The sequence below is a fragment of the Triturus cristatus genome, chromosome 7 (assembly GCF_964204655.1).
Source record: "Triturus cristatus chromosome 7, aTriCri1.1, whole genome shotgun sequence".
Classification (NCBI taxonomy): Eukaryota; Metazoa; Chordata; class Amphibia; order Caudata; family Salamandridae; genus Triturus; species Triturus cristatus.
The window spans coordinates 621,218,188-621,233,744 of NC_140590.1; the positions used below are offsets into that span (position 1 = coordinate 621,218,188).

The 15,557-nt window shown below is 51.1% G+C and overlaps 1 protein-coding gene across 1 annotated transcript in view; it reads left to right on the forward strand.

Annotated features, from left to right (window-relative positions):
• Positions 1-15,557, forward strand: part of SUZ12 (SUZ12 polycomb repressive complex 2 subunit) — an 819,404-nt gene that overhangs the window by 207,444 nt on the left and 596,403 nt on the right. The window contains exon 4 of the mRNA XM_085617193.1: positions 3,332-3,400. Coding sequence (XP_085473319.1) covers positions 3,332-3,400 — 69 coding nt within the window. The remainder of the gene's footprint in view (positions 1-3,331; positions 3,401-15,557) is intronic.

Genomic DNA, 15,557 nt, shown 5'->3' on the forward strand with positions numbered 1-15,557 from the left:
CAAGTGGCGTCTATATCCCAAGGTGGCGCTGGAATATTTCAAAAGTGGGGAGAACCTTTCCTACATCTTTTAATCACCCTTGAACATGTAGTGTTAAGAGTCTTGCATGTTGGAATTTCCACAAGAAAGCTGATTGGGGGATGTATTTTTGATGGACTGGAACACATCACTCCTGTACGCATTCCCATTTCTGCCTCTCCTGCCCAAAGTTTTGAAAAAGCTCAGGCATGATGAAGTCATCCTGTGGTTCTGAATTGGGCCAGGGGAGTTTGGTACTTGGACCTTCTGGACATAAGCATCTATCCTCTAATCAAGTTCCCTTTTATTGTGGACCAGCTGTCTCAGCAATGAGGCAGCGTACTTTACATCAATTTACGTTGGCTAAACCTGCATTCTTGGGGATAAGGGAAGGGCATTGACTGTGTTTATTTTGCGATTTGAAATTGTGGATGTCATTCTTGTTGCCAGGTGCCCTTCCACAAAATGTTTAGGCTGGTCTCTGGAACAAAATTATGGTCTTGTGTGAGACTCTCAGTACTGACCCCTTACGAGCAAAATTGTCAGATATCCCAGGTTTAGTTTTGGTTCTCAACATAACCTTACAGCGGGCACTATTAAATGTTTTGCAACATGAATCTTTTCTGGATTCACATGCCGTGCATTATTCTCTCTTTAGTGGTTGGGCTGGAATACTTATTAGCCTGTCCCCTCCCCATCCCCCTTTTTTGTGTGGATGTAAATGGTACTATTTGGTGCCATGACCGTCCCCTTGAACATCAGACCAGTGCCTTGAAAGCCCCTCTGCATGGCCGCAATATTCAGAATTTTTTTTTTTTTGCCATTTGAGTTTTGAAGCAACAGTTGAAGCTTTGTAGATTGTGAGAGAAGTTTTTTCCAAGAGATGTTGACTGATAATTGAGTAAAAACGAAGGGAAGGATAGCTAAAGTAGAAAGAAGATGAGAACCAATAAAAACTGAAATGCCAGAGAAGTAAAGATCATGGGATCACCAGCAAAGGAAGTGAACCGCTTAGGACATTGACCCACACGGTTGGAGAAAGCATGGGAGAACGATTGTGGGAAATGGAAAATACCCCCTTTAGATTTGGCTGCGAACGCCATCATAAGTGTTCTCAGAAAGAGAACTGCAGAGTGCAATCTCTGCCTGTAGAGGGACCATGATATGAAGAACTGCGGAGTGTGTGCTGAGTTCTGGCTGAATACCTTCAGGGCAAGCGAGAAGCTGCTGCTGAACCACCACACTATCATCCAGACACAAAAGAAGGGAGGATTGTTATGGAGCAACATCAACATATCGAGTGAAGAGGTCAGTGTTGAGGTGAAGGGCTCGTGCACTGTGGTAGATGAAATGGGCGAAATAAAACCTCAACAGCATCCCCTGGAAACGTCAAAAAAACAATCTGGGGCAGAGACTTTGAATTCAAAGCAGCACAATACTACTTTGGCAACAAAACACTCAGCGACTGGAAGGGAACAAATGGAAACCAAAAGAACCCCACCTGTCCCAAATAAGGGACACTGATGGTTGATGTGCTTTGGACAAACATTCGAAGTAGAAAGGCAGTTGAGAGCAGGAGAAGGTCAAAGAGGACCTGTTGGGCACGCCAGACTCTAAGAAAAGGTTGTTGAAGATACTCTAAGCCAAGGAACAAGTCCTTGTAATAGAGACAAAAAAGAGAGACTCGAGGCTGAAATGACCGCAATCTTGTAAAAAAAAAAAAAAAAAAAAAACATTTTGAAGCATCAATATTGGAATGCTGAATCCCTTCAAAACCTCCAGGGGAGGTGAGCGTTGAGGAAGGAGAGCAAGGTGAGCTTGAAACACCTGCAATCCCCAAACCACAAGATAAGTAACCGAAATGGTCTATGAGAAAGATCAAGAGGACCAGGGAGACTTGCAGGATGCCAAAAGTGGTGAGGACCAGTGGCAGGACTTAGAAACAGGCTCACCGGAGGTACCTGCTGACACATTCCCCACTTGACTATCGCCACCAAATGATATTGAAGTGTATAATGCTGTTGTAAAAGAGCAGCAGAAAATGATGTGTTACAATGGGAGACGGAAAGGACAAAGACCTATTTCCTCCCATAGATGCTGCCATCCAAGAGCAGGAACCAGTACCTCCCTATGGTCCCAAGTACCCTGGGTCGAGGTGGGAAGCTTTCAGGGAACAAGCATACTACAAAGCATTAACACCAAGAATTGAGAAAGTACAAGCATTCTTCCAAAGATCCTGTAGATATCATGGGCAATGTAGTGACCAATTCAATCATAGTGGCCATGGTGAGATAGAGAGCCAATATCCACCGGACCCCATCCCCAGAAAGCAAAAGATTGGAGATTGTAGGCCGTTATATAGAGAGGGGAGCTGTGGCACAATGGTGGAGCGGAAATTCGAATGCACTACTCACCCGCTATGCCCACAGCCACTGGGCAAAGTTGGGAGAACTCTTGAAGCATCCGAGGGTGTGGAAAGAGTAAAAGATAAGTAACTGATGTAAGCGTGGTCTGCTCTATCACTTCAAAGCAGAGGAGTTGGCACTGCACACCATGGCGGTATACAGCAACTGCTATGGAAAAGTGTTTCATATCAAGTCGATTGCTAGGGAAATGATCTATGCTAAGAGTTTCCACTAGAAAGAGCTTGGCTGAAGGTAAGTAACTTGTTCATTTATGCCATGTTGGAACGCTCTGATATTGTGCAAGATTTAGTAAATATTTTGGTGAGGATTTGAACGTTTAAAGTGAAGGACTGTTGTGTGGGAAAGCTTTTGAAACCCTTGATATTTGAAAGTTATTTTGAGCCTGTATTTTTAGGCCTGGCATTAGACAAGACCTTTTAATTTGACTAAATTTATATGTATAATATACTCCCATAGAGTCTGCTTTATTGATTTTCATGCTGCTGTTCACTTTATTTTATTCCCACCCAATGTAGCATTCCGCTTAGGATTTATAGCTACTAGCACAACATTGTATTTTTTTTTTAAACCCTCTCCACCCACTTTAGCAAATGTTCTTAACCTATGTTGCTAAGGATTCAGCAGCTCCCACAGCAATTAAAAAAACATAAAGCTGGAAATAAAACCAACATTGTCAAAGTGAAAAAGATTTCAGATAATGCCAGATATACTGGCTTTGCCAATGCAGTTTTAAAACTGGTGCTATTTGTTTTGCAAATAATTCACTTTTAATGTTTAAAGATCAAATTAAGTTGCCTTATTGTGAAATTTTCATTAGTTTCAGATTTCCTGTTGGATGTGGATTGTTTCAATTGTTTCACTTTCAAACTATGATTTTTATCCAACAGGAAAACCTTCGAAGTCGATGATATTTTGAAAAAGGTGGAGAAGATGAGAGGGGATCATGAGTCTCACAAGTACGTTACTTATGGTTATGTTAATTCAATGCAGGATTTGGTAATCTATTGTTTGCAGCATATGTTGCTGCAAATACACATGCTTTGCATACTCTTGCGCTCTAGTGTTGGAACCTGACATTGCAAGTATTTTTTCTTTCAATAAGTTTTGAGCCACAAGGTGTAGAGTGATTTCTTGTTCCACAATGTGCATGGTCTTTGTCTTCACCATCAGACTATTTTTTTTTAAAGATTTTTTTTTGCTGCATGCATCAGGTTCAGACGTGGAAAGCAACAGTTCCGATACTGGTGCATCTGGGCTCTCAAGCTTTAGGCATTATATCTTCTCGTTGTATCTGGAGGAATTAAAATTAACCCACATTGTAATTTCAAGTATCTGATGGACTATTCGTGTTAGATTCCTTCCCTTAATATTTCCCAAAGGCGTCAGTCTGGATCCGGCGGTTTTTCATCAGCAGTACCCCTGCGCGTTGGTAGGTGGTGTCGGTCGGCTCCACGTCCGTCGCCAACGTCGCGAGCACCAGGATGATGTCACAGGACCCATATAGACGCTGTCCATGCGCGCTGAAGTCAGTTATTTCTATTTCCGTGCCGGCCTAAGTGCAGATCCGGAGAGAGCTATCCCTTAGCCGTTTTTGGCTAGTGTTTTTCAACTTTTGGTCCACCTTTTTCCTGAGTCTTGGACTCCTGGTGCATTGATGATGTCCCAACGTCGGATCAGCTTCAAGTCCTGTGGCTCCTGTCTTCGGGCGATGTCCGTGACAGATTTGCACCTCGTATGCCTTTAGTGTCTGGAGCGTGACCACGACCCAAAGTCGTGCTCCGAGTGCCGGGCCATAAACCTGAAAGCTTTGCTGGAGCAGTTTGAAAGCTGTTGAAGGCCCGGCGCTCGTTTGAGGGAGAAGGTCTTGGGCTATCGCGGAGCCCACTTTCTCGTCGCATTCAAAGTCCTCGGGGAGATCTTCGGGTAAGTCATAGAAACACAAGAAGAAGTCGAAGAAGCACAGATGTTCTTCAACTTCACCCCGGCCGACGTGGTGCGGAACTCTGAGCACAGAGCGTCTTGTTTCGAAAGTTGCGTCTCTGGAATAGCCTTCTGAGACGTCTCCATTTCTCTCTGTTTTCTCCGGAGCTGAAACGTCTCCGGCCCAAATCCAAAAATTCTATGAGTCCCTGTACTTCATTTTTGGGCAGCCTGGCTTCACTGGTACGCCTTTGGACAACGCAGAGTTGGTTGAGGGCCCTAAGCCTTCAATGCCAGCAGCTTCGGCCAGACTCCGAAGGGCCCCTGTGGATACGGTTTAAGATCTGGATCGAAGCTGGTTAATCTCACTCGACCCTCACCAACGTAGATCACACGAACAGCGTTCCGGGTGTCGACCGTGCTCTCGGTCGGCACCAACTCCATCGTCGTCCTCAAAGCGGACTCCGAACCGACGCTGATAGGGACTTTTGTTCCTGTGTTTATTGAATGGGAGAGGCAGCTGGACCGTCTAACTGACCAGCTTGAAGAGCTGCACTGGCAGTTGGACCTGAGTGATGCCAGCAGTCTAGACACTTTGCCGACACTGGCTCCACCCCCTCACCATGACTACGGGGAGGGAGCTTCCTACGCCGTAATGGTGAGAAGGGTAGCTGAGGTCCTTGAGCTCACTTTGGTGGCAGTCAGGACTAACCTCCTGACAGAGGTGCTTCAGCCAGTGGCTTCCACTTCCGAACCCCTCTTGCCATTTAATGAAGCCCTTACGGATGTTTTTCTGGGCACTGGGTCCAAGCCCAGCACAGGGATAGTACAATTTCCTGCTGCCACTGCTCCGGGTGACCCCAAAACATCCCTCCCCTGAGAGCTTGGTGGTCCAAGCCTCATCTTCAAAAGGTGCTGGTTGTGGACTTTTGGCTTATTTGGCAACAAAGCACACTTGGCGCTTAAGCGCTTTATAGATTCTCAGGCTACGACCAGATCCGTGGGACTCCCGGCTGCACCCATCTACCTCAGACTGCTTTTTGTCTCTTTTGTGACTATGGAAGGCGTGCCTCGGTCAAGGTCCACTCTCTCACAGCTGCTCCGCTGTGCCGTCTCTTGCCTCCAGACCCCGACCTCCTCCTTGGGAGGTTCGTGGCTGCTGCCCGCTCCTGCTGCCTGCTCCAACTGGGACGAGACTGCCTGCAACCACCGTAACCTCTCTCATCCGTTTTTTTTCCTTAATTTTTCCCTGTTGTGCCACTGTTATTGTGCCCATCTGTGTCTTGCTCTAATTCCACCACTGTTTTTATTTTCTCGTGCCTGCCTATTCCTTTTGCTGCTGCTTCCACTGCGGCCCCTCCCCCTGCGGCCCCTCCCCCTGGAATTCCCCCGCCTCCCAGCCTCTCCTCCCTCCCACCTCCCCTACTTAATGGTGGCCGCTGTGCACTCGCAAAAAGGCGAGCCCGTCTGCGCTGGTCCGCGATCTGACCGCGGTCAGCACCAGGAACACTGGACCTCCCACTACCCATCGCTACGACACCACCACCCTCCTCGCACTCAACCCTGAAAGACTTTGAGAATGCCAACAGGCCTTGCCAAACACAACCCACGTCCAGTTCTCCTATCTCCACTGCTGCCAGATCCTCACCGCCACCCCGCCAGACCCTCACAGCCACCCCGGCCTCCAAACCCGCCGACGCCAGCACAGGCAACACCCTAAAATGCATCCTCCTCAACGTATGCTCTGTACACCAACACGCCATGGAAATCTCAAACCTACTCTACTCTCTCTCGCCCGACGTCGCCTTCTTCACAGAGACCTGGACCAACGTATCCTCTGCCCCCAACATCAGCACCGCCATCCCAGACGCTTGCAAGATCCACAGGAAAGACCGCCCCAACCACCCAGGAGGGGGCCTCGCCATCGCCCACAAGAGCACCCTCCGCCTCACCACCTCCAGCAAAACCTTCCCCTCCGCCGAACACCTGCAGCTCCAGATCCAGACCACTCCTAAAACCACACTCCGAGGAACTCTCGTCTACAGACCCCCCGGCCACTGAACACCCTTTGCCACCACCATCACTGACTTCATCACACCCCACGCCATTGCCTCAACAAACTACATACTCATTGGAGACCTGAACTTCCACCTCGACAACCCCAGCGACCCTCAACTCCACTATCCTTCGTGACAACCTCACCAGCATCTGGCTTAAACAACTCGTCAACACACCAACCCACAGCAGGACACACCCTCGACCCCATCTTCGTGGCAGGAAACAGCGTCCAATTCAGCCACACATCGCGGCCTCCATGGACCCAAACCAGCCCCACGCCCACCACGAAGGAACTGAAGCAAGGGTAGCGACTAGCAACTTGACTCCACCCCCACCCGAGACAGACACCTGTGCACCCGACACAAACTAAGCAGCCAGAGAACTCCACACACGGATATCCAACTGCTCAGACTAGCTCGGCCCGCTACGCAATCCTGACAGACAACGCCCCAGGAAAGCCACCTGGTTCACCACCGCTCTCCAAGAAGCCAGACGCACCTGTAGATGCCTGGAAAAGAACTGGAGAAACACCAAGACAACCAAAAACCACACCACCTACAAGGACGACATGACAGACTACCACAACCAGATCCGAGCCACCAAGAGTAACTTCATCCACAACAAAATCCTGGCCAACTCCAAGGAACTTTTGAGTGTCATTCAAAAATTCACCAACCCACGCAGCGAAGCCACAGACCTCACCCCATCCTAAGACCTCTGCGACAAGCTTGGAACCTATTTCCACCTCAAGATCAAAAACCTCTACGACGACTTCATTGACCATCCACTAGGCGCCACAGGCGGCCTCCCGCCACCCAGAAACACCAGCCAGTCCACCATCTCGTCCACCATCTCCAACTGGACACCGATGGCGGCCGAAGACACCTCCTTGACCATGAAAAGCATCCACTCGGGCCCCCACCGACCTCTGCCCCCTCACATCTACCACAGAGCCGCCGCCATCGCACCCGAACTACAACGCACCATCAACACCACCTTCAAAACAGGCACCTTCCCAGACAACGGGGAGTGCGCAGAAGTCAGACCCCTGCTCAAGAAGCCCAAAGCTGACCCCACCGACCTCAAGAACTCTCGGCCCATCTTGCTCCTCCCCTTCGCAGCCAAGGTTGCGGAGAAAACAGTCAACAGGAAACTGACACGATTCATTGAAGAGAACGCCGTCCTCGACTCATCCCTATCCGGATTCCGAAGCAACCACAGCACAGAGATTGCCCTACTCACCACCACAGACGACATCGGCACCCTCCTGGACCAAGGCCAATCTGCAGCCCTCATCCTACTCGACCTATCAGCGGCCTTCGACAGAGTCTCCCACTGCACACTAGTCGCCAGACTACACGACGCAGGCATACAAGGAACCATCCGGGACTGGATCCGATCATTCCTCACCGGAAGAAGCCTAAGGATCAGACTCCCACCCTTCCTCTCTGACCCCACGAAAATCACCTGCGGAGTCCCACAGGGTTCATCACTGATCCCCACCCTCTTCAACATCTACATGGCCCCCCTCGCAGCCGTCGTCCGACAACACAGCCTCAACATCGTATCCTACGATAACGACACCCAGCTCATCCTCTCCCTCACCAAAGACCCTACCACAGCCAAACTCAACTTCCAGAAAGGAATGCAAGACGTCGCAGTCTGGATGACCAACAGCTGCCTGAAGCTCAACGCCGAGAAGACAGAAGTCCTCGTCCTCAGTACCACCCCTTCTGCATGGGACAGCACCTGCTGGCCGACCGCCCCTCGAAGCCCACCTACCCACTCAGACCACACAAAGAACCTCGGCATTGTACTAGACTCATCACTCACCATGAACCAACAGGTCAACTCCGTCACCTCTAGCTGCTTCAACACCCTCCACATCCTCCGCAAGACCTTAAAGTGGATCCCCCCTGAGTTAAGGAAGACAGTCACCCATGCACTCATCACCAGCAGACTGGACTATGGAAACGCACTCTACGCCAGCATCAACAAGTCCCTACTCAGCAAACTCCAGACAATACAAAACACCGCCGCTATACTTGACCTCGGCATCCCCTGACACAAACACATCAGCCAACACCTACGAGGTCTCCACTGGCTCCCTGTTGAGAAAAGAGTCCCTTTCAAAATCCGCACTCACGCCTACAAATGCCTACACAACAAGGGACCCAAATTCCTCAGTGACAGAATCAACTTCCCTGTACCCAAAAGAAACCTCCAATCTTCCAACCGCGCATTGGCCGAAACTCTGCGCATCCACAGAGCCAGAGTAGTTGGAAGATCCTTCTCTCACATTGCAGCCAAGACCTAGAACGAGCTACTGGCAGACATCTGACGCGCCCCCTCCCTGAACACCTTCAGGAAGACCCTCAAGACCTGGCTTTTCGGCTAAACAAATCTGCGGACCCCCTCCCACCCCACATGCCCCACCCCTGTGCCTTGAAACCCTCACGGGTGAGTACCACGCTTACGATTCCCTGATTGATTAACCACGTCCTGTCAGCCCAGCCACCGGTACACGCAAGCTGTCCAGCCTCTGTGTGGCATGGACGGGGGACCCAGCGCCCTCGCGGTTCGAGAGCCAGCAGGTGGGCCAGTCCACCCTTTCAACCTCTGCCTCCAAACCTTCCTAGTGGGACGTTTCAGGCCCATCATTAGCCAGTCAGAGGCACGATTCGCCATGTTATGTTAATTTAATTTCTTAAGCGCAACGGTTACCCAAGGATGTCCTGGCGCTAGCTACTGTCTTCCGATCAGCGAGGTAGGTGATGACCTATGTATTAATAAGCCAGGTTTTCAGTCCTTTTCTAAATATCAGCTCAGTGGCATTCCTAAGATGGAAAGGAAACTCATTCCATGCCCTTGCGGCATATGTGATGGAGCTTCTACCACCCCAGTTTACTTTTTTTGCTGGGGGTATAACCACCCCTTTGGCTCTGGAGGAGCGAAGAGCTCTTCTGGGGGGTATACCATTGAAAACACCGTTTCAGGAGGTCTGGGCCTATTCTCTAAAGAGTCTTGAAAACCGTACACAAGAATTTAAATTGAATCCATTGTTTGACTGGGAGCCAGTGTAGCCTTTTTATTTCTTTTGTGACAGAGACAAACTTTGGTGGCCCGGTCCGCAGTTTTGCTGCAGCTTTTTTGCACGAGTTGGAGCTTGCTAAGCGTTTCCTTTGGATATTTCAGTAGCGGCTGTTACAGTAGTCCACACGCGACAGGACTAGAGATGTTATCACTATCCTTTGACTGTCTGCCGGTAAGAATGACATTATTTTCCTAATCTTTATAAGGAGATGGAAACTAGCAGAGGCAACCGAATTGTTTTTTTTAAACCTTTATTGAAACACAAGAAAACCCCCATTATGACACAGCTGTCTTCCGCCTACAACCCCGTCGGGGCCGGCAGCATGATATGAACGTCAAGAAGTGTCACATTTTGCAATATTAACACAGCATGCCGCCTACAACCCAACAGGGCCGGCCGCGTAATAAAAAAAATAGAGTTCCGATAACACCAGGCAACACGAGATGCAGTCCAGCACAATCAATGGCATCTCAGTATTAAAGGACGAAAAATAGTAGGAAAGCAATAAGGGGAGATAAGGCTAGCATACATTTCCTAACTTCTGACATCCCCCATCACGCATTCACAAAGGAACCCACCCGACAGGCAAGGCGCCGCCACCCCACAGCCTGTACCCCCACAGGGACGCCTCACGACCCCCCCAATCCCCGCCCGCCACCCTCTGTAAAATATCAATATTCGGCCCCAGGGACCAGACAGCCCGCCCCAACAGAAGAGACCCGGCAGCAGGGTCTCCGAACTCCCGTGGCATCCTAGCTGCCCCCGACGCATGGCCAGCTCAGAAAATAGAAGCGTCAGTACTAACAGGCGCCTGAGGGTACTGAAGCAGGTACCCCCTCAAAGGGTCCCATATGTCCTTGGGCTTGGAGGCAGCCAGCAGGAGGTCCGCATACAGAGTTAATTCATCTTGCCATCTAATCAGGTCCTCCAGCCAATTCTTGAACTTAGGGGCCCGTCCTCTTCCCCCATCTGCAGGCTACCTTGCGCTTGGCAAGGAGAAGACAAAATGAGCCGAACTTCCTGTGAGGAGCCGGTATGCCCTCCGTACAGCCTAAAATGCCCATTAGCGGGGACGGTGGCAGGGGGGCAGCAATCCTGTTCCCCACCGCATCAAACACCAGAATCCAGAATGCATGTACTGTGGGACAGGCCCACGCCAGGTGCAACATGCCCGCCCCTTCGGCCCCCGCATCGATTGCACTTGGTATCCTCCCTTAGCCCAAACCGATGCAGCTTCACGGGGGTGTAATAGTATCGCTGAATGAACTTGTAGTGTGTGACCCGAAGCCTGCTGTTAGTCGCAACCTGTTCTGTCTGCTTGCAACTAAATAGCCAGTCACGGTCAGTCAACGGCTGCCCCAATTCCTCCTCCCACTTGCCACATGCAGCACATTGCGCATACTCCGTCCCAGAGTATATTGAACGGTATAGGGCCGACACCAGATGAGAGGCAGTAGTAGCCCGCAGCACCGCATGCAGCTGAGGCGACGTGTCCGGTTCTAACGGGTAGCCAGCTGTGATAGCCTGAACCCCGGCACGGAGCCGAATGTACAGGAAGGTTTCCATGGTGGTGGGGGTAGGGTCAGCACAAAGCTGCTGTAAAGTAAGGAACCTGCCGTCTCTATATAAATCACCCCATGTACGCAGCCCCCTGTGATGCTTCAATTTGTTGAAAATTCTCTCCTGCAAAAGCGGTATGCGAGGATGGTACACGAGCGGGAGCAGCGGGGAGTACAACAAAGGCAGTCCTGTCTGGTTCATGATCCACTCCCAAGCTCGGCACGTACACGCCACAGTATCGGGACTGCGTTCCCGTCGGGATGTGTGCCGCCATAATGCCCCATCTAATGGCACGGGATCAGCAAGCCAATGCTCCGTGGCAACATGCGCTGTGTACCGCGGGCCGCCCGTCCAGAAGTGCGCTTAATGGGCCTGGGCACATTGATAATACAGTTCAAAATTTGGCAGATCTAAGCCCCCTGCCGCATACGGTCGAGCCAACACATCCCACCGGATGCGGGCCTGCTTCCCTCCCCACACGAGCCGCAAGAGCTCAGTGCGCAGGGTAGCGAAAACACTCTACCCGGGTGATAGGGAATATTCATGAAGTAGTAAAGCTTTTTCGGTAGGATTACCATTTTTATCAGGGATGCTCTGTCCGCAAGGGACAGCGGCAGCGCAATCCATCGTGTAATAGTGTCTTTCAGTGTTTCAATCGCTCGCCCATAGTTGTCTCTCATGAGTTCCTCTCGGTCCGCAGAAACATGCACCCCCAGGTACTTCACAGTGGAGTCGCACCACTCCAACGGGAAGTCGGCCTGGAAACGCGATACGGCCGCAGTAAGGGGGAATATCTGGGATTTAGCCCAATTAATGTGGATACCCGAGAGCCCCCCGAAACGCACAAACTTCCTCAGCAGTGGATTTAAATTTTTCTCCGGATCCTTGACATAAAGCGTGATGTCGTCCGCGTAAAGCGAAATGAGGATGGGCCGTAAAGGGCAGATAAGCTTCTTGTCCCGGTGATACTGCCGCACCCGAGCCGCCAATGGTTCCACCGCCAGCGCGAATAATAGAAGCGATAGCGGGCACCCCTGTCTGGTACCTCGGGAGAGGTACCTTTTAACTCTCACCCTGCTTTTTCAGGGGCCCAGCGAGGCTGGCTGGCAGCTGATTCCACCTCAGGCGCCTAGCGGTAGTGGCCGCCATCTTGGATCGGGCTGGTTCGCCCGACCCCACCCACGCCACTCCCCCCACGCTGCTCCTCTATCTAAACGTCCCCCATGTGTCAGCGCAGCGGACGAGCGCAGCGGGCGCGCCGTAGGCTCGCCGGAGTCAAGCCAGAGTCCTGCCCGTCTGCGCCCGTCCGCGGCAGGCCGGGGCAGGGGGCTCTCCCTTATGCCCTCCCGCTGTCATACACTTCCTCTGAGCTTCTTTCTCACTGGATCCCTGGCACCATTAGTCCGACTGTGTCTAACTCACTACAACATTTAAATCTCCTTACGAGCCCCCCCGCTGCCCCCCCCGCCATTATTCAAAGTTGTCTTCCTCGGCCTCGGGCCGCTGCGCCTACTCATCCCATCTTGCCTGTTCCCCACACACCGTCCTATAATACCACTGCCACGCTCCTCAATACCAGATCTGTCGTTAGCCATCAGCATGAGCTACACGATTTTCTTGACAGCCACAACCCGGACCTCTTGTTCTTAACAGAGACCTGGCTTAAGGCAGACTCCCTCCCCAACGTCCTAGCCGCACTCCCCCCCTCTTACTCCATCATTCGTGCGGATCGCCCGGAGGGCAGGAGAGGCGGTGGAGTAGCCCTGATAACACATAATGACTCCCACTTTCAAGTACTCCCCTCTTCTCCTATCCCTGAGGTAGACTGCCTAATAATTCGTGCTAGCTCTTACTCTACCCCCCTTACTGCTGTTCTCATCTATCGACCCCCTCACACAACTTCCAATTTTGTTTCCTGCCTTCAAGACATCCTCGCCACACTGGTTATTAACAACTCCTCAGTGTTGGTGTTGGGTGACTTCAATTTTTGGCCCAACGATCCCGCCGAAACTCCCCTTTCCAAAGAATTCACCAGCCTCATGACCAGTCTTAACTTTTGTCCCCTCGTTCACAGCCCCACCCATGTTCATGGCCACTCGCTCGACCAGGTTTGGACCCTAAATATCCCCACCACCTCTCCTGTCATCTCCCCCTGTTCTTGGTCGGACCATTTTTCAATCTCCTTCTCCCTCGCGTTAGCCCCAGTGCCTAAACCTCTTCTCCCAAAGAACACCTGGGCTAGAAAATGGGGTAGGGCAGACATGCCATCTTTTTGCTCATCCCTGGCCAATTCCTGCCCTGACCTCTCGGGCCTCGCCGCCCCGGACCAGCTGACTACCATCGATGGCTGGCTGACCCGGGCAGGCGACGATTTTGCTCCCCTGAGACGGATCACTGTGAAGCGTGCCCATGCTGCCAATCGCTGGTTTACCCCCGATATCAAGGAGAAGAAATTAGCCGCACGCAGAGCAGAGCGCGCATGGAGAAGAGAATATAGTCCCGCCAAAAAAACCATCTACCTCTCTGTGCTCAAAGTATACAAACAAAGCATACTTGATGCCAAGACCCTGTTTTACTCAAACAGGATACTAGCAGCTGAATCTCAATCTAAAGAGATTTTTGCCACAGTACATGAGCTTGCCTCATCTAATAGAGCCACGGCCTCGATCCCCCCTTCTCAACCGCTTTGCGACTCCCTCAACGACTTCTTCGTTGATAAGGTCGCAACGATCAAGGCTAATATCTCCCCCCCTTCCCTCACCTTCACTAATCCCTCCCCCCCTGCCATCACTTCCAAACTCACTTCCTTCCCCCCTCTGACCACAGCTACACTTTCTTCCCTGCTCCAAAAGGTAAAGTCAGGTTCCCCCCTAGACTTTGCCCCTGCTCGTATCTTGCGAGAAGTCTTCCTACACTGCCCTACCCCTCCCCTTACACTTTTAAATGACTCACTCAAATCTGGAGTGGTCCCCACTGCCCATAAATTTGCGGCAGTCATTCCCATTCTAAAAAAATCCGGTGCCGACCCTTCATCCCCTTCCAATTACCGTCCCATTTCCCTATTACCCTACCTGGCCAAGGTCTTGGAGACCCATGTAACCAGCACTCTGAGCACCTATGTGGAAGCCAACCACTGCCTCTCCCCCCGGCAGGCGGGCTTTCGCCCCCTCCACTCGACGGAGAACGTAGTGATCTCAGTGATGGACAGCCTACGCGAGGGCATTGATACCAACGTCCCCCAGGCCCTCATTCTTTTAGACCTATCCGCCGCATTTGACACGGTGGACCACTCCATCCTCCTCACCCGTGTCAAGGCGGCGGGTATAGAGGGCCTGGCCCTCACCTGGCTTAAGTCCTTCCTGAGTGACAGGGCTCAGGCAGTCCATCTTGCTGGTTTCACCGCTACCTCTCGTAAGGTTGCATGTGGAGTTCCCCAAGGCTCTTCCCTCTCCCCTCTTTTGTTTAATTTATACATTTACCCCCTCATTTTTATGTTACAGCAGCTCGAGGTCACGGTGTTCAATTACGCCGATGACCTCCAGCTAATATTTGACCTTTCCCACTCCTCTTCCTCTGCTTCAAATGTCCAATCCGTCATGCTGTTCATCCAGGATTGGATGAACTGCAACCACCTCAAACTCAACCCGGACAAGACGGAATTAGTCTTGACCAGAGGTGGTTGCAGTCCCTGGTCCCCCTCTCACTGGCCCTCCTCACTTGGTGTTCCCCCGCTCCCAGTTCCTAAGGTCAAGACCCTTGGTATCCTCCTGGATCCCTCACTTTCTGTTCACTCTCAGGTCAATTCAGTTGTTTCCTCCTGTTTCTTTTCCCTTCGAATCATCAGGAAGATTTCTCGTTTTTTTTCTTTACCCGCCCTAAAAATTATAGTGATGGCCATGGTGCTTTCGCGCCTCGATTATGGGAACATCATTTACAATGGCGCTCCAGCCTACGCCATTCGCCGTTTGCAGCTAGTGCAGAATCAGGCTGCCCGCCTGATTCACGGCCTGCCTAAATACCATAGAGCTACTCCCCTATTGCAGGCCTTGCACTGGCTGCCGGTGAAAGAGCGTGCTCTGTTCAAGCTTGGCTGCACCACTTTCCAGGCTAAAACAGGCACTGCCCCGGAATTTATCTGTTCTGCCATCACCCCCTACATACCTGGACGAGAGCTTAGGTCTACTCATCAGGCTTTGTTAACCATCCCCCGCTTCAGCAAGAAAAAGACTGGCGGTACGAAATTCGCAGTGCTTGCTCCTGCATTTTGGAACTCCCTCCCCCCGGAACTCCGTATGTCATCTTCCTACATTGAGTTCCGGAAGGGTCTTAAAACTTTTCTTTTTCCCCGAGCCTACAATGCTTAAATTCCCCTCTGCTCCTGCCTGCTTCTCACAATCTAACAGCGCCAAGAAACCGCATGGTAAAAGTGCGCTATAGAAATGTTTTTAAATTCAAATTCAAATTCAGAGGTGTGACCATTT